At 41.7% G+C, this 22,437-nt stretch overlaps 1 protein-coding gene across 2 annotated transcripts in view; it reads left to right on the forward strand.

The window, feature by feature from the left end:
- Positions 1-22,437, forward strand: part of grb2b (growth factor receptor-bound protein 2b) — a 40,652-nt gene that overhangs the window by 13,177 nt on the left and 5,038 nt on the right. For both annotated transcript variants that reach the window (XM_063904252.1, XM_063904253.1), the window contains exons 3-4: positions 16,167-16,264; positions 21,563-21,685. In XM_063904252.1, coding sequence (XP_063760322.1) covers positions 16,167-16,264; positions 21,563-21,685 — 221 coding nt within the window. The remainder of the gene's footprint in view (positions 1-16,166; positions 16,265-21,562; positions 21,686-22,437) is intronic.

A 22,437-nucleotide genomic window follows, 5' to 3' on the forward strand; every position in this document is an offset into this window, starting at 1 on the left:
CAAAATCTAAATCCTTCTATTTGAGTTTTCCTTTTCTGAACGCTCAAAGCCAGCAGCGTTTTTCTCTCCTGCAGATTTCTTTTTCTGCCGTCTGTGTGAAGCAGCAGTGCAGCTGACAGGATCTGAAGGGTCAACAAATGACTGCCATCTTGCTCATCGTGCAGTTTTCTGAGACTCACCCTTCCTTACGCCGCTACGGGCCCTTTAGTGTCTCACTGGAGTCACAGAGACTGAGTGTGTTCTGTTCACATTAGCATAAGAGCAGACTACTTTCTAATTACGGGCTGGATCTCTGGAGGGAAAGATTAGATAAGTACAGCTCCCTGGCTCGCTTCTTTCTTGTGTTAATCTGAGAAAAACTTGTTTTAAAGACTTTACTGCGCACTGTGGCCTTAAGATACATAGCCCTCCAGGACTATAGGTATTAAAGTCTTCCTTTGACACAAACACACACTAGGAAATGAGTCGTTTAGGATAAAGACGTACAGCATTTTAATCATCCTTTTGCATTTAAATGTAGTATAAAAGCTGTAATGCTTTGCTAACTTATAATGTAATTACTACATGATGTATACGTTGGTTAACTGCAGGTTAGCCGATCGTCAATCAATGTAAACTGACTTCCATTCTCTATATTCATATTGCGTATTCATTGCTTTAGGGATGGATATTTATTTATTTTAATGTCATATATTTCCTGTTGCTGTTTAATTTCTATTTGATTTTCTATTCATGTGCAAAGCTTTCTTTACATGCTGATGTAACAGAAAAAAAGTCCACAATTGGAAACAAAGAAGCATGTCTAGTCTAATCCAATGCAACACATTATTGTGTTCACATCCTGTATTTCTAGGTTTTTTATTTTGCAATAGTTGCCAAAGAGACAAGCGTTATGAGGAAAAACCCAGTGTTTTTTAAAATAGAAACCCCTTTTCTTCTCGTGACGCCTCTACCAACACGCTGCCGTTCCACAAGCCAATGGAAGGCGATGTGGAAACTGCAAATATTGCTTTAGCTTAGTAATGGAGGAGAGTGTGTTTGCATAAACCTCTTCCTGCCTTTCTCCTGTTTCAATGTTGTGACACTTATTTGTCCGACCGACTTCCCACTCATCGTGTCTAATAGCTGCCCAACTGGGCATGGTTTAATAAGCCCGCTGCTGAGGCTGGAGTTGAACCCTGCTCCACTGAGTTCACGCTCTCCATTGGTATCCGTGGCCTTGCTGGCTCACAGCTTGTTGGAGCAGTAAATTGGGCTCAGGAACCGTTTGTATAGACCGTATGCAAAGAGTAGCAGCAGTACAGTTACCATAGAGCGAGGCAGGGAGGAGGGTAGCATCTCCCTGGTTCCCTCGACAAAAATCCAATGGGACTTTTTCATTGGGTTTTGGATTATTGCAGCACATAATCTCTGTGTCAAACTAACTTTTTGTTCAGCAGGATAATCTCCACATATTAACACCAAGAGCTAATGTTGGGCTATAAAGGAACTACAGCACGGTCACATGACTTCAGATCACCACGCTAAGCTAAAGGAGGCTAATGTTGGGCTATAAAGGAACTACAGCATGGTCACATGACTTCACGTCACCACCGCTAAGCTAAAGGAGGCTAATGTTGGGCTATAAAGGAACTACAGCACGGTCACATGACCCTAGTCATCACCGCTAAGCTAAAGGCGGCTAATGTTGGGCTATAAAGGAACTACAGCATGGTCACATGACTTCACGTCACCACCGCTAAGCTAAAGGAGGCTAATGTTGGGCTATAAAGGAACTACAGCACGGTCACATGACCCTAGTCATCACCGCTAAGCTAAAGGCGGCTAATGTTGGGGGTGATTGCGTTTAGTCGTCTCATTTAAACACTTGTTAGCAACGGTGGTTTTGAAATCCACCAGTGGGGTATTTACTGATGTATTTTAAGTCGTAGAACAAAAATCTCCTCAGCTTTTGTGAACCACAGACCTTATTTCATGCCACCAACCAAAAACACATTAGAAAAAAACTTCTTGACGAGTAAACAGGAAGCGGTAAAATGCTGACTCGGTTTAGGACTCATTCCTGCACCACTCTTTAAGGGCACTGTCAGAAATCACTCTCACCTTAAACGTTCCCTTTTTAATTGACTCTGAGCGCATCAGTGTAAAGTGAGGACTGAAACACTCTCATCATCACTCTGTCGTCCCTGTCAGGTTTTATGACTGTAATTTTCATATCTTCAAAATGTGATTTATTGCAGCATTGTGTGCAGAACGTGTACAGATTCAACTACTGCCTTACTTTAAGATTCATCTAACTTTGTATGAATCTGTCCAAAGACATCTATTTAACATGTCCAAAACATTCCCAAATCCCAACATGACGTCGTCTTGTTCCAATGTAAATGAATAAGGGAACAATATAGCACACACATTATTTTTAACTCTGAATGTGGCTATGTATATCGATTCAGACTCATCCTTTGACCACAACTCCCGCTGTGTAAAGCCTCATGATACATTTTGTCCCCCTTAAAAAAACCTCTCAGTTTAAAGCTCCATGTTAAAGCTTATTGCACAACAAAGAGCAGCTATTGAGGGCAGAGCATTTGAGGACTTGGAGGAAATGCATATCATTTTAATACGGCATGGTGAAAACACTCTGTACTGAACATGTGAGGTCGGGACATGAGGGTGACTCTGATAACCTTTTAAAGTCAGACATTTCCTGTTCATTCATATCTATTTCATTTGGCAGTTTATTATTTGGAGCCAAAGTGGGCAGTGGTCTTTATGAGAACTTTTTCAATCCATATATCCTAAATCTTCCCTTCTTTTTGAACACTTCCCATGGACAGAAAGGTCTTAATTGACGGCAATCATCTAAATGATCAGTTAAAATACCAGTTTTAATTAAGTATTGTGCAGCTGCAGATACCCTACCCTACAAATGTTTGAAAACACACCTACTAGACAAATCAGTTTGACGCAGATCCTCCTAAAAGAGAGTCAGACCATGACCATTTTACTTCCCCTCTCACCAAACCAACACCCCTTCAAAAATAAAAGCCCTATAAAGGTCAGAAATCTGAATCAGAAACCCTTTACTGGCCCCACAGCGGGGAAATGTAGAGGGTTCTGTTTAATTTACTGTTCCCATACAGCAAGCACAGGAAGAGGCATGCAATTATACAGCCACTGCTCTCATCAACAGTTTTCTAGTTTTATTATATTTTGATTGCTAATGAGAAGAATAATGCAGTCAATTCATCGTTTCATTTAAGACTCAGTGGACTTTACAGTTTGTGCAGAATACGAATACGACCCCCTCTGACTTCGGAACCTCATATCGGACTAGGAAATACTCCCAAAGAAACCCGAAGACGAGGGAGATCAGTGAGGTACTGAGGGGAAAGGGCATGGAAGGACCTGTAGATGATGAGGAGGAGTTTATAGGTGACGCAGGACTTGACCGCGAGCTGGTGGAGGTGACGGAGGGTAGGGCTGTGGGTGAGGACCCTAGAGTTCTGGACATACTAGAGCCGGTCCAGGGTTTACCCCGGGACAGTTTCCGTTGCAGTAGTCCAGGCGGGAGATGATGAAGGCTTGTACGAGTTGTACTGAGAACGGAGTGGGAGATGTTTTTGATTGGACATGCATAACGTAATAATGTCGAGAATCCTGGGGGAGAATTCTAACTCAATGAACTCTGTTTCCATTTATAGTCCAAAACCAAAACATCTTTCAAAATGTAAGTCGATGTCACTCTCATTCTCTATTCTCTGGACCTCTTCTACATTATTTTGACGTCTTAAAAGCAAGAAAGAAAAGAGGAGGGAGAGAGAATATCTCAGCGGGACAGCAGATGCATTTTGGATGTTGCCTCTAATGGGAACTGTAGAAAAGAAGGGACGCAGTGCAGCATGGGAAATGAATAGACAACTTTCTCTTTCAGTGGATTGATGGGCTCTCACAGAAAGGCATTTAGCGAGCCAGCCACCGCAGATGGAGGACGCTCCACAGAAACGCTCACTTGGAAAAAGAGAGATGCCCTCATTTTATGTCATTTTCCCCCGAGGAGTTTTCCTAAGCTGATCACAAGGAGTGTGATTCCTCAAAGTGCTCCTCTGTCTCCTCTTCCCTTCGTCACTGTTTGTGTTTCTCACCCTTCTTCTCTCGCCTCTCTTCTGGCTGCTCTTCCTCTCAGTAGTGTTGAGTCAGAGAGCTGTAATTAGATTTCTGTCCTTCTCATCTCCACATCACTCCCTCCTGATGAGCCATGAAGTCACAGACCTCTGTATTTAAACCAGACGTTATCGCTCTCTCTCTCTCTCTCTCTCTTTTCTCCCTTCTCAGCTTTCCAATCGGCAGCTTACGAGCGAAATATAGTCCAGAAACTGATCAGTTCAAAGGAAAACTTCAGCTACACAATTACCATTTGTATATGAGTTACTTACCCCAATTAACTTACATATTTTAAGCAAACCTTTAACTCTTTCCTCCATAGTGCGTGCAGAATCCAAAAGCATTTTATTTATGAAGTAAATGGAGGCCATGTTTAAACTATATCAAAACGTTTCTTTACACCAAGTATCATACACAAGGTGGAAGGATGCTCCCCACTTCCCAAACCGTGGACACTAAACGCTGAAATGTGTGACACTTTTGTACAAATAGTGTCACGGTTGCTACTTGAGTCCAAAGCTTCATTAAAAAGTACTTTTTCTTGTTCGGTTTTCATCTAAATGCATATTTTTCTGAAGCAGTTTGTTGGAAAATACCAAATTTACAGATGGTGTTGAAATATTATTTCCAATATTGGATATTCGTTCATATCCCATCATCATCATCATCATCATCATCATCATCATCATTTTTATTTCATAGGGGTCTGTATCAAACACATATGCTGTAATAAGTCTGGAAATAAGATGGTCAGGATATTCCTCTGCAGCTCCACCACCTCGTTAAAGATGTTAGCACATACATTTACCAAATACTGTGCATGATATGGTTTAATAACATATGGACTAATTGTGCAGCCCTAGTAGTTAGCAAAGACTGAATTCAACTTGGAATTTACTTAAAAAGTGCAAGAGTTAAACGGTTGCTTAGATTTAGTTTTGCTGTGTTTAGAGAAATGCCCAGTGGAAGGATTGGATTAAAAGCCAACGTGATTAACAGGTAGAAATGCCAACTCTCTGGGGCAGTGGTCCTTTTTAATACACGATTAATACGTGACTGAAAAGGCCCTGGTGGCGTATATTCCTAGGATGCAATGCCTCAACAAATATTGGCTTCCACTGACTTTGGTTCCCCTCATGTTTGGGGGGTTAATCTGTCCAACAGCAGCTGGCGTTTGCATCAGATCCTTCTTAACACCGTATCACTGCAGCAGTTGCTCCTAAATGCACACGCTCGCTAAGCTGTCACATCTGTTTAGCACTACTGATTTCTTCTTTTAAAGCACGAGTCAATAGAAGGTTTTTGGCAAAAATAAACGGCTCTGAGAATCCAAGCTGTGACCAACAACATCATGTAAGAGCCCACCCCCGGGGAAGATTGATTTTGAGAGGAGAAAAGAGAGAGGCTAAAATGATCCTTCCTTATCAATTATCTCCCTCACTGTTTGTTAGAGTTTACCACACAATTTCTTTGCCTGGTGGCTTCATATTTTTCCATATTTTCTCCAAGCGTTGTAAAACTTTCGCTTCAGTAACTGCCTTTGTATCCTGGAGTCAAACAGATGAAGACAATCATTTTAATCCCTTGATACAACATGTCCTGGGTTATAAAAGCATTTTAATGTAGCTCAAATCCATCCTTTTTACACCTAAAACAGTTGGTAATAGAGGTGTTACTTTATGAAGTTTGATAATTACCTGGTTTTGAGAGTTGGTGGAGTTTTAAGCCACAGTGAAGTATTGTGGGATTGATGTCTAAACTCTCCTTTTGGTTATTGATATGATTTTGATTTATACATGATGGGGAAAAAATTACATCCTCAAATATCATGTATGTCCACAACCCAAAGGTAGCTCAGTCTGTAGGGACTTGGTCTCGGATCCAAAGGGTCGCCGGTTCACGTCCCGATCGGACCGAAATATGTGGAGTGTGGATTGGTAGCTGGAAAGAGGACCGTTCACCCCCTGGGAAGCGTCTTCACTCTGGCACCTCTCTGTAATGTGTGCACTGTGTATATTCTGTATAAATCCAAAGTGGAAAAACTGAATTTCCTCCTAGGAGGATAAATGAAGGTTCATCTATACAATCTTCTTTGTAGTTTTAACACAACTTTTTTTAGATTTCGGACACAGACAGTAGATAAAGTTAACTACAAATATAAAAGGACATCTTCTTAGTAAACTGCATGTTGTACCTTTTGCGCACTGTTTGGATTTCTGCCTTGAAGCCTTGTCTGAAATGACACACAGCTGCTTTGCCCTCACAGGAAGTGACATAGTGTACATGATAGCAATTAATTACAGACCACTAAACCAAATAACATGTATGTTTCTTCCCTTTTGAAACTCCGTTTAATAAATAATGACGTGAAAGCATCTTTATTTACTGCTCATTCTGTCAGGGAGGCCCCCCATCTGCTAATGACCCCCAGCATCATTACAAGAGTATACAAGCCTTCATTTACTGGAATCCAATGTAATCTCTTTGTGTGTCTTTCTGCATTGGATTGGCACTCATCCCACCCCCCCACCCCCCCTGCTGGGAGCAAAGGAGGTCGAACTCATTTTGACGGCTTGTGTTTTTATTCGAAAGCTGTTTTGCCAAACAAAGCAAAATGTTGACCTGCGTGTCTTCACACCACTCACACCCAACCGTCACACGCCTCAAACTGCAGGGACTTAACCCTCTCCATATCACAAGGGAGGAACAGCTGATCATTTTTGTTTGAAATGTGTTTGATATACCACGAAATGGTGCAGGAATGAGTCTTAAAACCCAGAAATGTGTCTGCTTTTTGTTTACATCAGCTTTAAAGTTTTGTTCTACAACATAAAGTACTTCAGCAAATACCCCACTGGTGAATTTAAAAACAGTGGTGGCTAACAAGTGTCTAAATGAGACGACTAAACGTCATCACGCCCAACATTAGCCTCCTTTAGCTTAGCGGTGGTGACCTGAAGTCATGTGACCGTGCTGTAGTTCCTTTATAGCCCAACATTAGCCTCCTTTAGCTTAGCGGTGGTGACATGAAGTCATGTGACCGTGCTGTAGTTCCTTTACAGCCCAACATTAGCCTCCTTTAGCTTAGCGATGGAGACGTGAAGTCATGTGACCGTGCTGTAGTTCCTTTACAGCCCAACATTAGCCTCCTTTAGCTTAGCGGTGGTGACGTGAAGTCATGTGATTGTTTTTACCAATCATTTTCTATGTTCTGATTAGATAATCAGGCAGTAATTGATCTTGTTATTATTTAGTTTAATTACTTTAGTTAATCAAAGCTATTTTTAATGCTTTTGTGTTGAAGGCAGTTTTATACATTGGAGACAGGTGGTGGTGGGATTAGCGCACCAGTATAGACACGTGGTGTCTACCAGTGAAAGCACATGGTGAAACAAGCATGCCATAGGAAAGGCTATAGGAGTATACGAGTAAATGGGAAGCTGTTAAATTATACTTTGTTCATAAGAAGTAGATGTACGAAAGGCTATTATTGCCTGGACTTGGAGTAAAATGTGCTTTACAGGGATCATTTCTGCATCCTTATTCTCCTTTTCATTGAAAACCACATTAAAATGATCATGTTTATGTTGAGTAAAGTCTGTAGAAAACCACTTGTAGGCCTGGATATCCCTGCAGCTCCACAGTTACTCACCACTACACCTCAGCAGCAGTTATATTTTTTCAGCTTTGTTCGCTACAGACGTTATCCCTCTCAGTGTCAGGAACTTCTTGGCACCCCCAGCAGGGTCCTGATAGAACCTCAGCTCTCTGTCTCTCTGAATGACCTGCCGCACGCTCAGATTAACTCACCCCTCCACAGTAATCCCTGCTGCTGCTGATTTATTGCAATCCCATGCAGACTGTGCAGACATGTGCTTTATTTATCATCTTGTTTTTTCTGCCCCCCGCTGCCGCCACTCTCCATCTCCTTCTCCATCTCGTGCCAGACGATGCTTACTCAGTCTGTCCTTCGTGCACCTTATGCAACCAGGACTTCTGGAGCGTGGTTTTTTCTTTAATTCACATACTTAAGGTTTATACGGAGGATTTGCTTCGTGGCATTCAGGTTTAGGTGGCCAGGAAAGATAGGATTTGGATTTAATCTCCTTGTCGTCTTCACTTGCACCCATCCGAGTCAAACCAAAATAGATCTGTGCTCGATGTTGGTCCTCACGAATATTATTTAACATAGCTATGGAATTACCTCATAAACCCACTAAAAAAGTGGTAAACCCAACAACCTCTGTCCTTTAAGGCATATTTTATATTGCTCGGGATGAACAATTAATCTAGATTTTATCAAAATTGCAAAAAAATGAGTTTGAAAACTATAGGAAGCACATTATCCCTTAAAGGCAAAATAATGAAATCTTAATTATTGTGGCACTGCAGAGATATCCAGGCCTACAATCAGTACTCTACAGACTTAAATAAAGAAACCAATGATCATTTTAATATGTTTTTAATTCAAATCAGAAGAATTATGCAAGAAATGATCACTTCCCTTCAATATCCTGAATCATATCGCAGCTGCAAATCATCCCAATGTGTTATTTTTTCCAACTCCTGCAGCCGTAATGCATATACTAACACATTGTCTATTGTTTTCTTCCGTCTAAAGTCAAAAAGACCCCTGAAAACAGATGAAAGTTGCACGTTTTTGCCACTGACAATCCCCATATCCATTTACATTCATTATTTTGAAGGATTTTTGACCATAAAAAAATCCCAACATGATCATTTAGATGTAAAATGATCAATCCCTCCAAAAACCTGAATCATATCTATTGTAAAATAATCTCAATTAGTTATTTTTTCCCAAATGCTGCAGCCATACTTCATGCAAAAATTCTTCAACATGATTAAATGGCATAGTAAAATAAAGACACATCCAGTTTCTCCGCACCAACCCCAACTACATCTCTTCTCCAAAATAAGGTTTGTGCCGTTGATGGATTCACAGATACCACCGTGTAACTTCACAGCTTCACAGAGAGACACTGAATTAGGGGTAGAGGGTCTCTTGAGGAACACATAGCCATGCTTTCTTTGTGAATGCTGTAATATTTTAGCGTGTGATGGGAGGACGGTGTCTACAGTGGCAGCAGTGGAGGACATAATCCTCTCAAACAGAACCTCCTACAACTATTGTGGCTCAATCAGATTAAAGAGACACAAAAATCTTGGGAGGGAGGGAGGGAGGGAGAGAGGGAGAGAGATGTTGGTTTGAGACAGAGACAGAGCTCAGTTCAGACAATGCTGCGGTTGTCTGCTCACTGTATGGTTTATAAAAAACTGCCAGCCAAGCAAATATTTTATTTCTGCTTTCCTCCCGGGCTGCCATTCTTTGGGTTTTCAGAGCCGTAAGCATTTAAGTTCAAATGTCGCTCCGGAGGCGAGGTTTTATTTGATGCTTTTTCTTCATCTCTATCACTCCCTTTCGGTATCCAGGCTTTGTCTTTCTAAACGGGTTCAGCAAATGTCTCCTGACGGCTATAAAGATAATCATTTGGGGGGAGGAAATGTAATAAATATCAGGTTGGATGCCGCAGGATAGGAACCTTTGTTTGTTTTGAGAGGTCTCAGTGTTTTATGTTCAGACTTATTTCAGGCTTCTTTGTTCCTGGCAATACAAAGCTGATTGCCTTGGGTTTTTGTACGGATTATCATATAACGATAAACATTTTATTGGTGAGCTAATGTAGGTTTGTTTGACAGATATGGGTTAGTTTGTCCCTCCTGCTTTTAGTCTGTAGGCCGAACTATCTGCTTGCCTTAGTATATCATGGACCTACATGACATTTGTTTCAGAACTTCACCAGAAAACTAAGAAGCATACCTCTCAAAGTGTTCAAATATTCCTTTAAACAAAAATGGAAACTATAACTTTATGCAGTATGATATACATCTCTCATATACCGTTGGAAAAGTGGCGAAAGGTGATCGAGCGGTGCGACAGTAAAAGGAGTCCCCAATCACAAATCCTAAAAGAAGTGTTTAAATATGCACTCTGCAGTTTCAGAGGCGAGGGGATTTGTTGACATTTTCAAACAGTGCTTTTGTTGTAAGTTCTTTGGTTGACTTTTTGCACTATGCATCCTGATTCCTTCCGCCTCATGAGAGCCCCCACTGATCAGGTGTGTTATTGTGGGGGCCAAAAGGTATAAATGTAAATAGATTTCCAATCATTGAAACATAAATAAATACCGTGACACAGTTTGGGTAAATACTGTGATATGAGTTTAAGGTCTTTATGTTCTTGCATTTAGTTGCCCCAATATTCCAGAACCATGTTTCCAATTAGCTCCCATTAGGTCCCACCTGGAAGTCGGACATCTTGAATTAAGTGCAATTTCCCCGTGTTTTAAACAAACTTTAACAGACTTTTCTTAGAAAGTAGATTGGAAAAAATGTCAATTTGATGTTGAATTGTGAATTCTTGCTATTCCGTGCATTTTTAGCAAACCCTCTCTGAGTAGATCGAAACCCTTTGAATTTTGGAGGGTATGAGCCCATGGAAAATGATGGTCGCTTCCATTTTCACAAAATTTGGTACACACTGCTCTTGACTCCTACTAAAGAGTGCAGGACACTGGCCCCTTGAACGCTGCATGAAGCTCTAATTTGCTTTGACGTAACACTCACTGAAACAGCTTTCATCATGAGTCAGTAACCTCCGTCAGTCAGTGGTCCTAAGACGCTGTGCTGAGGATGCTGCACCACAGATGTAGAAAAGATATTGTAAGATAAGAGGGTTCTCTTCGTGCCGGAGGAGCAGCATGCGGGTTGTTTCTTCACCACAGCGCCTCGGCACGGCACAGCCTGTGGTCGAAAAACTCACTAATGGATGTCCGTAGTGCTGTGTGGAGGGGATCGGAGAAGCCCATCCCTGAGCTGACACGTCTGTAGAAGTCTGTTTCCCTCTCTCTGCAGCTGCCTCCTCTGATTTGTTCAATCAGCGCTTCCACAGAATGGCAGTGCCTCTGTCTTCACATTGGACACACCCCAATTATGTGAAGCTTGAGAATAGAGAGCCAGACACTAAACAGAAAGTATTTCAATTTCAATCCAACAAATTTAGAATTGGACATTTTAAGAGAAGACTATTTTGTTCAGAAGTTCCAAGACATTTAGTTTCTCAAAGCTCTGACATCATTCAGTAACATGCTGCCTGAAGTTTAACAACAACACCATCTATTTCTAAAATAAAAATCAGCTACAACAATAACGTCTTTGGTTGAAACTGTAGCTACTAAATTCATTTTGTTCAAAAGGAGGATAAAGCGTCTTTGAATAAAGCAGCATTTATCAACGAGGTTTAAAAAGAATCAACATAAGCAGATTGAACCCTCGCTTTCAGCCTGACATGGATATTCTATACTTGCACAAGTTTCCCAGTTGTTTGTTTATTGGGGCCTTAAAAGCCATGCTGTTGTTGTTGTTGACATCCCACAGCAACAACACAGGGTGCATGTGAGCGTACGTCCCGCTGCACAAAGGACGTGACACCGATGTGTTGCAGCGTGTCAGCTGAGTTTTACTGTATGCTTTAAAGAGTGAACCCTCAAACACTTCCAGTCCTTGGATATGAAACACAAACCAGGACATTACAAACACTGGCTTCTTTTTAATAATATCCTGGAAAATTCACTTAAGCACCTTAGTGTTTCCTATAAGCTCAGGCATACGGTATACATCGACACCTGCTGGCTGTATTACTAGCTCTGGTTGTAGACTGGGTAATTATTAAAGGTTACTCGGTTCATACGGGCTGGTCTGTCTGCCAGAGATCTCCTTCTAAATGATGATAAAATGCACCGTAGACTGGCACACTAAACTAGACACTGGGAGACTTGTGATTCATCAGTAATATAAGGTTATAGAAAGGTATAGAATGATTCTCTACGGTGTAAAAATGAATACCAATCTATAAAACATTGAATAAATTGAAAGCCCTTCTTTAAAAGCAGCCTACACATTTCATAGATACACAGGCCTACGTATGCTGTAGCTTATTCACATTTAATTGGATACTTATTTGAACAAGGACCATGCAATAGTTAAAATATAAGATGACCAGGGTTTTGTCCAAACCGGTAACTCTGCTCCTCTCACTGTGGGCGCCCCCCTCAAACCAAAATACAGATTCTCCCCGTGAAATGTTAAAGTGATGCCAGGAAACAATATCTCTGATGGTCAGAAAGGCTTTAATGAGTCCAGAAATATGGAGATGGGGTCAGATGTCTGGTCCGACGGCAGAGACAGCTTACGGAGAATAAATAGGGGATGGATGTCCGGTGGGTCTGCCGGGGGACGAGCGGCAGGCAGCAGGCTGACACTGAGACTGAGATTTCTGATCCTTTCTTTTACTCTCCTTTTTTCTGGAGAGGAAGTAAAGAAACTCTGGATTTATTTAGGTTTTTTAGGTGCAATATATGACTCAGCAGCTTTAAGACATGAAGACACTATTATTTTCACTTTCGCTCTGATGCAGGATTTACACCTGGAAGTGGACGGGGCTCGATTTAGACAGGAAGTGACGTTAGCGCCTCTTCTACAGTTTTCTGGAAGTAAACCCTGAAATTACAATACCATTTCAATTGGAAAAACTCAGATTAGAGTGTAATTAATGTTAGCGTGACTGGTTGCTTAATATCCTTCTTTTCTTTTTGCACCGTGAGAGAAAGAGAGTGACCTGATAAACGTTGTTGAATTTCTGTTCTTTAGTTTCTTCATCGTGTCGGTAACCAAGTAAGTTAGTTATCACACGGTCTAACCTCACATTAGGAAACATTTCAAATATCCTCTTCAATTCTCAAAGCTGTTCTTTATAAGGGAGGTTTATGCAGAAGCTCCTCCTAAGTGAGGAACTTCTTAGAAAATGTAATATTTCTAAGAATCTTCTCATGGTTTGGTCAGTAGGAGCGACTGTCTGTGCTCGATGAACCGCCCCAGGAGAAGATGCGCTGTTAGGTATTAATAGCTTTTTTTATTTAACAGCTAAAACACATGATCAGCCTAATTCTCCTCTCCGTCGGGTTGATACACTCTTCATTAAGGATCATTGTGTATGCTTTTACAGTCTGAATGTATCTCTGCGGTTGGAGGCCGGCGGGGGTTTAACCCTGGACCCCCTGTAGCTGCTGCTCTGTATGCCTGTGTTAAGCCCTGTCTGTTGTTGGCAAAAAGTAAAAGGGGGTCATTCGGAGTTCGAAGCATCTATAAGACATGTCGGTGTTTCTCTTACTGTAGGGCTGTCGATCATTCAAAACTGTAAGAGCGTTATTCATAATATTAATCTGGGATTCATCTTTGTTATTAACAAGGGGGGTCAAACAAACATGCACGGTGTTGTAACTGGTAAGAGATTTCAGAGGGTTTCTTACTTTATTTTAACATGATTCCAGATTTTTTTTGGCATGACGGCCACATTTTTTGACATTTAGCTGAAGAATGGAAAAGCTGATACTGTCCTGGAGAGACGCTGTGATTCTCCTCTGTGTAACGTACGCTACACAGGTTATATCCTCGTATTGTAGTGTTCATACTGTGATCCCCTGTAATGTGTGATGTACAGGGTGTCCTCTCTGCTGCTGTCACACTGTCAGCTCCATCTGTTCCTACAGTGGCGACCCTCTCCGCTCTCACACAGAAACCAGCCCATGTGCAGCCCCATGTCAAAGCACTGCTGTGCCTCCCAGAACCAGTCTCATGTCTGCAGTCTCGGTCTCGTTGTCCCTCACAGGCAGTCGACCACGATCTGACAATGCCAGTGCAAATGTGAGCAGAGAGCTGTGAGTCCGCCGGCCTGAAAGCCACACAGTGTGTTAGATCAGTGTGTCTTTGTAGCAGCGAGCTCTTAAAGGTCTGTTTGGTGTGTCAACACACACACACAACACACACCCCGAGGCTCAGGCTCTTTGTGTGAGTCTTGGCTCTAACACTGCCACATCAGGATAAGGAATCCTTTATCCATCCAGCAGCGGGGAGAGAGAGGCATGCTGGGACTTAATGGGACTTAACATTTTTAACATTAAAGTGATGGTGGCGTGTGCAAAAACATGCTTATATCCAGCGGTTAATTCACAAGATGCTACAGTCTGTACTGGGTGGGGGTCTACCAGCGTCCGTGCTCTCCCCATCTCTTTGTCCATCACCCCTATATAAGTCTACTGTGTTACACTTACACAGCACCCCCCGCCCCCGATTATTTCAACCTGCTTCTGTTTTTGGTCGACGGCCACTCCTTGATCCGGTAATGCTGGGTGAGCAGCTGGGGGTTGGTGGTGGTGGTGGGTGGGGGTCGGTGGTGACAGCTGGCATTCTGCAGGCTCACTTGAGCAAATACACCCCGGACACTCATACTGCACCGGGGCCAAATTGGACAGCTGTCCTGGGCTGGGTTAGTGGGGAATTATGAATTTGAGAGGAGAGGAAGAAGAAAATGTAGATGTAGATTTATATTTTCTTTGATGCCACAAGACGCTTCTGTCTGCAAACGTCAGCACTGCTGCATTCAGGATTGCATGCATGCCTCTGCACATTTTTGTTTCCTTTGAATTATGCAGATGAGTTGCGATCAAAGACGGTAAATGAAATTGCATTTACCCTGACTGAGTAAAGATGAGTCACTCTTCAGGCTCTGACTGACTGGATGAGAGCGAGAGATTAATGTGTTTTTTTATTTCAAGCCGTTCAAGGAATTCAAACACATTGCAGCTTGGGTTTGGGACACGTGTACCACATCCTGTGTCTGTTCGCTGGTATTTGCTGGTCAGAAGCTGGGTTCATATGGGCTCTCAGTGTGCATGAGGTTGCTTTTATGGTGTTGCTCAGTTTTCCTCTGAAATGTGTAAATGTCTAGATAAGTGTTGGGCAATATGTTGAAATTCTCCAAATGGCAAGGCGGAACAACTGGTGATTGTTGAGATATTTGTGCCTGTGAATTTGTGTGAGTACGCTGGATATCGTGCCAACACACTTCATGTGATATACACATGTGATTCACACTCTTTCAACAAGCTATAACAAATTCTTTCTTGGTCAAAATAAAAAAACATCAGGAGACACTGCAAAATCTTATCAAGACTTACCATCCTATAACTAGCCACTCTAACTGTCATGTGACCGTGCTGTAGTTCCTTTATAGCCCAACATTAGCCGCCTTTAGCTTAGCGGTGGTGACGTGAAGTCATGTGACCGTGCTGTAGTTCCTTTATAGCCCAACATTAGCCTCCTTTAGCTTAGCGGTGGTGACGTGAAGTCATGTGACCGTGCTGTAGTTCCTTTATAGCCCAACATTAGCCTCCTTTAGCTTAGCGGTGGTGACGGGAAGTCATGTGACCGTGCTGTAGTTCCTTTATAGCCCAACATTAGCTTTTTACTTCCGGCTGTTACACTTATGCTATTAACAAATTGTCATAAACGTTTGATCATCACAGAGATCCTTTAATGCAATTTTCCAAAATCCCATTTGCTTTGTATGGAGGGAACCCTTGCGCTGCGGGCGGCCTATAAAAAAGCGTCAAAAAAATGATCGAAACTGTGATTAAGAATGGAGCAACACTCCTTTTTGAGCTGCTGCAGCCTGAAGGTTTTATTTCAGCGCCTCCCATCTCACACAGCACACTCATAAGTCGACAAAGTGGTGCTTGCAGATGAACGTGGACACACACCGCTGCACTGTAACACACTCCGACATGAATCCTTCACAGCTCTGTGTGTCGCTGCTTAACGAGGCTCCTCGGCTCTTGTCAAACACACACTCGTTATTGCCTCTTTTTAATTATAATCTATCTTCTGAAGCGTTTCAAATTGTTCGATTTTATTCGCCCGCTGTTTTGTTATCTCTCAATATTTACCCGGCTGTTAACACGCACCTTCTGCAGCGACAGGAAATGAAAGGAAGTGACTCTGAGCTAAATTTAGGAGGTCGATCCCTGCCCATTGTTGACATTTGTATATATGTGGCACTAACCTGAACTCTCTCTCTCTCTCCTCAGGTATTAAATGAAGAGTGTGATCAGAACTGGTACAAGGCGGAGCTAAACGGAAAAGACGGCTTCATTCCCAAGAATTACATAGAGATGAAAGCCCACCCGTGAGTATTATATGTGACTTAAAGAGAGTATGTGCCGTATGCTCTACAGGGGTTTACTGTGCCGCTGATCTTCTTCATAAGATAAATCAATTCTGGCGAGAACAAATGTGTTCCCAGATTCAACATCTCCTTCTATTTTTTAATAATGAAAGAAAGATTTAAAGACACTGACTTGAAGCGATCTAACGTTACTTTGTTAATGTTTTTTAAAACCTTTTATTAAGGAACAAAATGCAAACAGGTCCAAGAAGTAGTCGGTCTGAGGCAAAGACACAATTCAGAAATAGTTTTGTTCATTTTCGTCTATTTTGTTTATTCTTCGTCCCGGTTAAATCTGCACAAACACAAATCTGTCTTTTTATTTATTATTTTAAAAAGTTGATGGAATGAATGGCAATTCAAGGTTTTTAAATACATCTTGTAATCATTTTTTTAAAATACCGTTAGAAATATAAATAAATAATTTAGGAAAATGTCAACAATAATTAACTCTTGACTTCAAATCTTTTTTTTCAGTTGGTAATTATATAGCAGCTAAAGACGCTTCTGTTAAAGTTATTTTGAAGAACAACTGAGTCTAGAACAACCACTGCTGTATTATTTATTGTGTTATAAATCCAGCCCCCCCCCCCTTTGATTCGCCCTATTCACCTAAACCTCCTCTGTGATAAATCCGGACACTTTACTTTATCAGGTTGACTGTCCTCTCCACTCTTACACTCAAGGATTTAATTGTGTGTGTGTGTGTGTGTGTGTGTGTGTGTGTGTGTGTGTGTGTGTGTGTGTGTGTGTGTGTGTGTGTGTGTGTGTGTGTGTGTGTGTGTGTGTGTGTGTGTGTGTGTGTGTGTGTGTGTGTGTGTGTGTGTGTGTGTGTGTGTGTGTGTGTGTGTGTGTGTGTGTGAGCACTTCAGTGGATCATTAGAGGACATTACCTCTGGACCTGCGCTCAGTGCCAGATTACTCCTCTCTTTATGAATGTGCTCCCGGCCTCTCACGCTTAATTGAATATTGACCTTATTGCATTATGGCTCCGGTGCGATCAGATGTACCTCTTCCATTTTTGGGGGCGGTGGGGGATGTCATCATGGCGGGGTTGTTTTACTGCTTGCTTTATGGTCTGCCCTTTGTGCCAGGGTAACGACAATACTCACGTCCTGACAGTCTCTATTATGGTTATGGGGAATCAATATTTATCTGTGGCTTATACATCTGTAACACTTAACCTCTGGTAATCATTAGAGGCTTTCCGTTTCAACACATTGATGCATGCGAGGTTTGTCTACAAAATAATCGACATAGAGAATCAGAAATGCTTTATTGGTCATACAGCGGGAACATTTACATGCAGCTTATATTAAAAAATGCTAAATAAAATCTGTATTATTAACATATCAAATCAAAAGTCACTTACAGGTTGATAGAATTGAAATCAGTAGCATACATGGTAAAAAAAACAAGAAGCACAGGGTTTTTCTAGAAAAATATGAGGCGCTAACGTCACTTCTGGTCAAATTAAGCCCCGCCCACTTTCCGGTGTAAATACTGCATCGGAGCGAAGTGGAAAATAATAGCTTCTCCATGTCTTAAAGCTGCTGACTCATATATTGCACCCTGCATTGATGGTGTAGACATCATGACGTGACAATACATAATTGTGTATTTAAATCCCTCTCACAGCGTTCTGTTAAACTCATGGGTCTTTAAATTCAATTCAATATGATTCGACAACAACGGAATATTTAAATGTTATATCCCAACCAATTTCATCATACACATCATGGAAGATGTTTGCCAGCAGATATCACTGCCCTTTTCCATTTAATGGTAGTTAATATTTCCCTCTCATCGGGGGGGTTAGGACTGGTTTTACTTCCTGTCTATCATCAGAACCACATCAAAGAGAGCAGGAAGGGCTGTGCCATTTATCAGACTGCATGACAACGACCTGGCATTTATAGCCAACAGATCTACTGTGCTCCACAGCAGGGGGCCAGTCTATGAACGTGAAGAATATAGTTTTCAACCCATAATAAGGTCAGTGTCCGTGTGTGTGTTGCCCCAGACACAGTTTGTAGTAGTAGTCGAAAGTCCCACATTCCTTTGCTTTAACCCAAAAACAATCCTTAGAGTGGTGCAGTGAAGACGTACTGTTGTAGCCAAACCCGGAAGTTAAAATCAAAAGGGTAGCTAATCTGATTTAGGATTATAGCGTTTGGTTCAGCAGGATAATCTCCACATAACAACACCACTTTATGGTTTATAAAGCTAACGTTGGGCTATGGAGGAACTACAGCACGGTCACATGACTTCACGTCAATGTTAGCATGGAAGCAGGTTACCCACAGAATCAGCAGCAGCATCGTTGTGGTCTGCTAATGGAAGCTCAACACTTTCATTTCCTGCACATATTTCTGCAAGGCTTTTATTGTGAAGCATCCAGCGGGCCCTGTTTGCACTAAGGCTGGATCCCAGAAGGACCACAAATCACAGACTGCAGTGACTGAGAGGCCGTTCATTGTCTCATGGTGCTCGCCTTAATGGGCTCCGGTTTAAAGTGTTACCACATCCTAAGATGACCATGCATCTGCTTGTTGCAACTAGTAACAGGTTATGAGTGTATTATCCTCTAACCTGTCACAATAACATTTGTATAAACTGATGCAGGGATAACATATTTCTGTAGTGGACCCTGAAGGCAGCATCTCCCTGGTTCCCTCCTTAAAAAGTCAAAGGGATTTTTCCACTGGATTTTGAATCAATGCAGAAAATATGATCAGTGATTAACAAACGTTTATAAAACTTAGACAACCGCTAAGCTAAAGGCGGCTGATGTTGGGCTATAAAGGAACTACAGCACGGTCACATGACTTCACGTCACCACAGCTAAGCTAAAGGCGGCTAATGTTGGGCTATAAAGGAACTACAGCACGGTCACATGACTTCACGTCACCACCGCTAAGCTAAAGGAGGCTAATGTTGGGCTATAAAGGAACTACAGCACGGTCACATGACTTCACGTCTCCACCGCTAAGCTAAAGGAGGCTAATGTTGGGCTATAAAGGAACTACAGCACGGTCACATGACTTCACGTCACCACCGCTAAGCTAAAGGCGGCTAATGTTGGGCATGATGACGTTTAGTCGTCTCAATTAGACACTTGTTAATAACCTCAGTTTCTGAGACGCATAAAAGCTTCAGACATTCACCAGTAATTAGCTGCTTTGATAAACATCAAACTCAACTGCATCCAAGACCCAGACAGTCTTGTGTTTGTGTCTGCGTAAGATCACTTTCCTGAACACTAATGGAAAAAATTGTACATGTCAATCGCCGATATACATCCCATTCCAGACCTTTCTTTCTGCTGTGGAATAATAAATGCTACACTGATGTAATATCCTGTGGGAATTAGATGTTTGTGCAATAGTTAATCACCTTGTTTCCTGGGCGAAGATATAGATTTACTGAGAGAACTGCAGGACAGTAATGGAGCAGAAGCAGTGGCAGCGGTCAGTCTGGTGACAGCTGAAAGCCTCGCAGCGAGACACAGTACAGTACGGCGTCCCTTCTGTTTGTAAACAGATCTGTTTCCCTGCTCGTCAGTAATTGTGTTTTTGTGGCTAATAGTCTGAGGATTACAGTGGTGGAGCAGCAAGTGTGGGAGAGGCTCGTACTGATTAGGGTGGCATCGGAAATCCAGGATCGACTGTCCACCACGTCATGAAGATATCTCTAGAGAATCTGCCCTGAAGCGTGTTTTTAAGAAGTACATAACGATATGTAAATCTGCTCGGCTGCTTCCTGCCGTCATTCATTGCCCCGCTATCACGTTCATCGACAGGGAGAGAGGCTGCATGCAAAGCCATTCACTTCATTATTGATTTTCACCTGCGTGCAAAGCAGGAGCAGCATGTCATCTTTGGGCTGACTGTTCTTTTGAATTATTTACACCAGTAAAGAGCCTTCACTGGGTCTGTCACCCCCCCCCCCCATTTCTCTATCTCTCTACTCCCTCCGTCAGGGACTTCTCTCACTGCTTCATACATTTCGAAGTGATCAGCGGCTGTCTGACTTCAGAAGAATCCTAGTAAATGTTATTTTTGATGGCTTCCAGATTGGCACAGGATGACACAGAAGCTCCCTTGTTGTACATTTGCATTTTGCGACATCAAATTTGATTTTTGTTTTGGCTTCGTCACTACTAGTTGACAGTGACTAATCTACTTCCTGGTGTACGGATGGAAAGTCCAGCTCCACTTTAGTCTCACTTCCTGGTGTGAACTGTGGTCAAACTGAGGTCATTTTACGAGTATTCAAATCTCCCATGAATAAAGCTTTGAATGTCCGTCCTCATTTCATGGTAAAATCAACCTAAGGAAAAAAAGTCATCATGCAAACTCCAGTAATTCATCTAACTGACTTATTTTGAGACGCGTGTAATTGGTTTTCTTTTCTTTAATTGGTTTATTTGTGTGTATGTGACAGCATGTGTGTGTGTGACCTGTTGCACGCAATATCATTCATAACTTAGTGGCCATGCTGCTTCACTGCGACACTCAAGTGTACTGTAATTCTAAAAATAGGATAATGCTAATCATTAAATGCTACTATCTGATTAACTTAATCATTTACTACACAAATACAGGGTTAGTAGCTCGGGATATTTTTTCACTTTCCGTCTGCCTGGATTTAAGTTTAAATAACCTGAATACATTTGGTTTTGTAAATCATCTTTTATTATAAAAAAAACAACAAAATGCTTTTTTTTTAAACTTTTTTTTTCGCACAATCTTAAAATACACAAAATGAGGAACAACACTTTACAGGGAAAGAAGAAGCAGTCACCCGTTGGGCAGGTTTGAAGCCTCAAAGCCTAAATAATGATAAAATTCACAATTCTATCACAAAAATCATCACGATAGAAACAATTCCCCGTCAAAGTATTCCAACGTACAACAAACAGAAAGGAAATACGATTGCTGAAAGTGTATGATAATATGTGTGTAAATGGAAAAGGAAAAAGCAGTTATAAAATCGCAGATAATTTGTGGGTTTTTTGCCATTTTTATTGTATTTTAACATTTTTTTTAGACGGACTTTCTCCTGTTTGAGTTGAAAGCCCTTTAACAAATCAAAGCCCTAAATCAGATGGGAGATGAATCTCTGACACTCCTAAAAGACTCCATGGACCCAGTCTGAAGGAGACGAGTAGGGTTGCTTTGTGTCAGCTTATCAGGTGCTTTATCAGATGCTCACCTGTACCTCTCCCCCCCACCCCCCCCTTGCCCCTTCCTCCAGGTGGTTCTTCGGGAAGATCCCCCGAGCCAAAGCAGAGGAGATGCTGAACAAACAGAGGCACGACGGGGCCTTCCTCATCAGAGAGAGCGAGAGCGCACCGGGAGACTTCTCTCTCTCTGTGAAGTAAGATATACACATACACACACACACACACACACACACACACACACACACACACACACACACACACACACACACTGTGTTTTCTATAAATAAGATCTCCCTCTTTACCTCCGTGTCTCCTCACCACTGAGGGGGTGATGTGTTTCCATACTTGGTGTTTCTGACTCATCTTCTCTTCCTGATTCCTGAGAGACTCTGTGCTGCCCTCTGCTGACCCTCAGGGTGTCAGGGAGGGAGAACTCACATCCTTTAAGTTAAAATACCAACATTATACTTTGGATTACTCCATTGCACGTTAAAGTTCTGAGTTCAAATGTCAAATAAGTAAAAAATATCGATTATTTCCACCAAAATAAACCCAAAGTCTGGAAAGTAAAAGTTCTCCTTGTGCCGAATAGCTCTTAAAGCTGTTGTAGGATAGTATTGTTTTAATCAAATCAAATTTATCGATACAGCACTTTTCATACACATGAGGCAGTGCTTCACAAACCAAAAGCTAAAACAAACCCCCCCCCTTCCTTTCCCTGGTAATAAACACATAGCTTTTTGATAAATGCAAACACTGAATACCAACAGAAGTCAGTAAAAGAGTCAAGAACCCCTCTCACTCATATCTAAGGTTTTTCATGCTTTAAATCATACATGTGGAGCCGATGGTTTATATACCTAGCTACAACACAGTAGCATAAAGCTAATGTGTTTCTTGATTATTGCACTCATTGTGAGTCACTGGATAAAAGCCTCAGCTGAAT

The sequence above is a fragment of the Eleginops maclovinus genome, chromosome 16 (genome assembly GCF_036324505.1).
Source record: "Eleginops maclovinus isolate JMC-PN-2008 ecotype Puerto Natales chromosome 16, JC_Emac_rtc_rv5, whole genome shotgun sequence".
Lineage (NCBI taxonomy): Eukaryota > Metazoa > Chordata > Actinopteri > Perciformes > Eleginopidae > Eleginops > Eleginops maclovinus.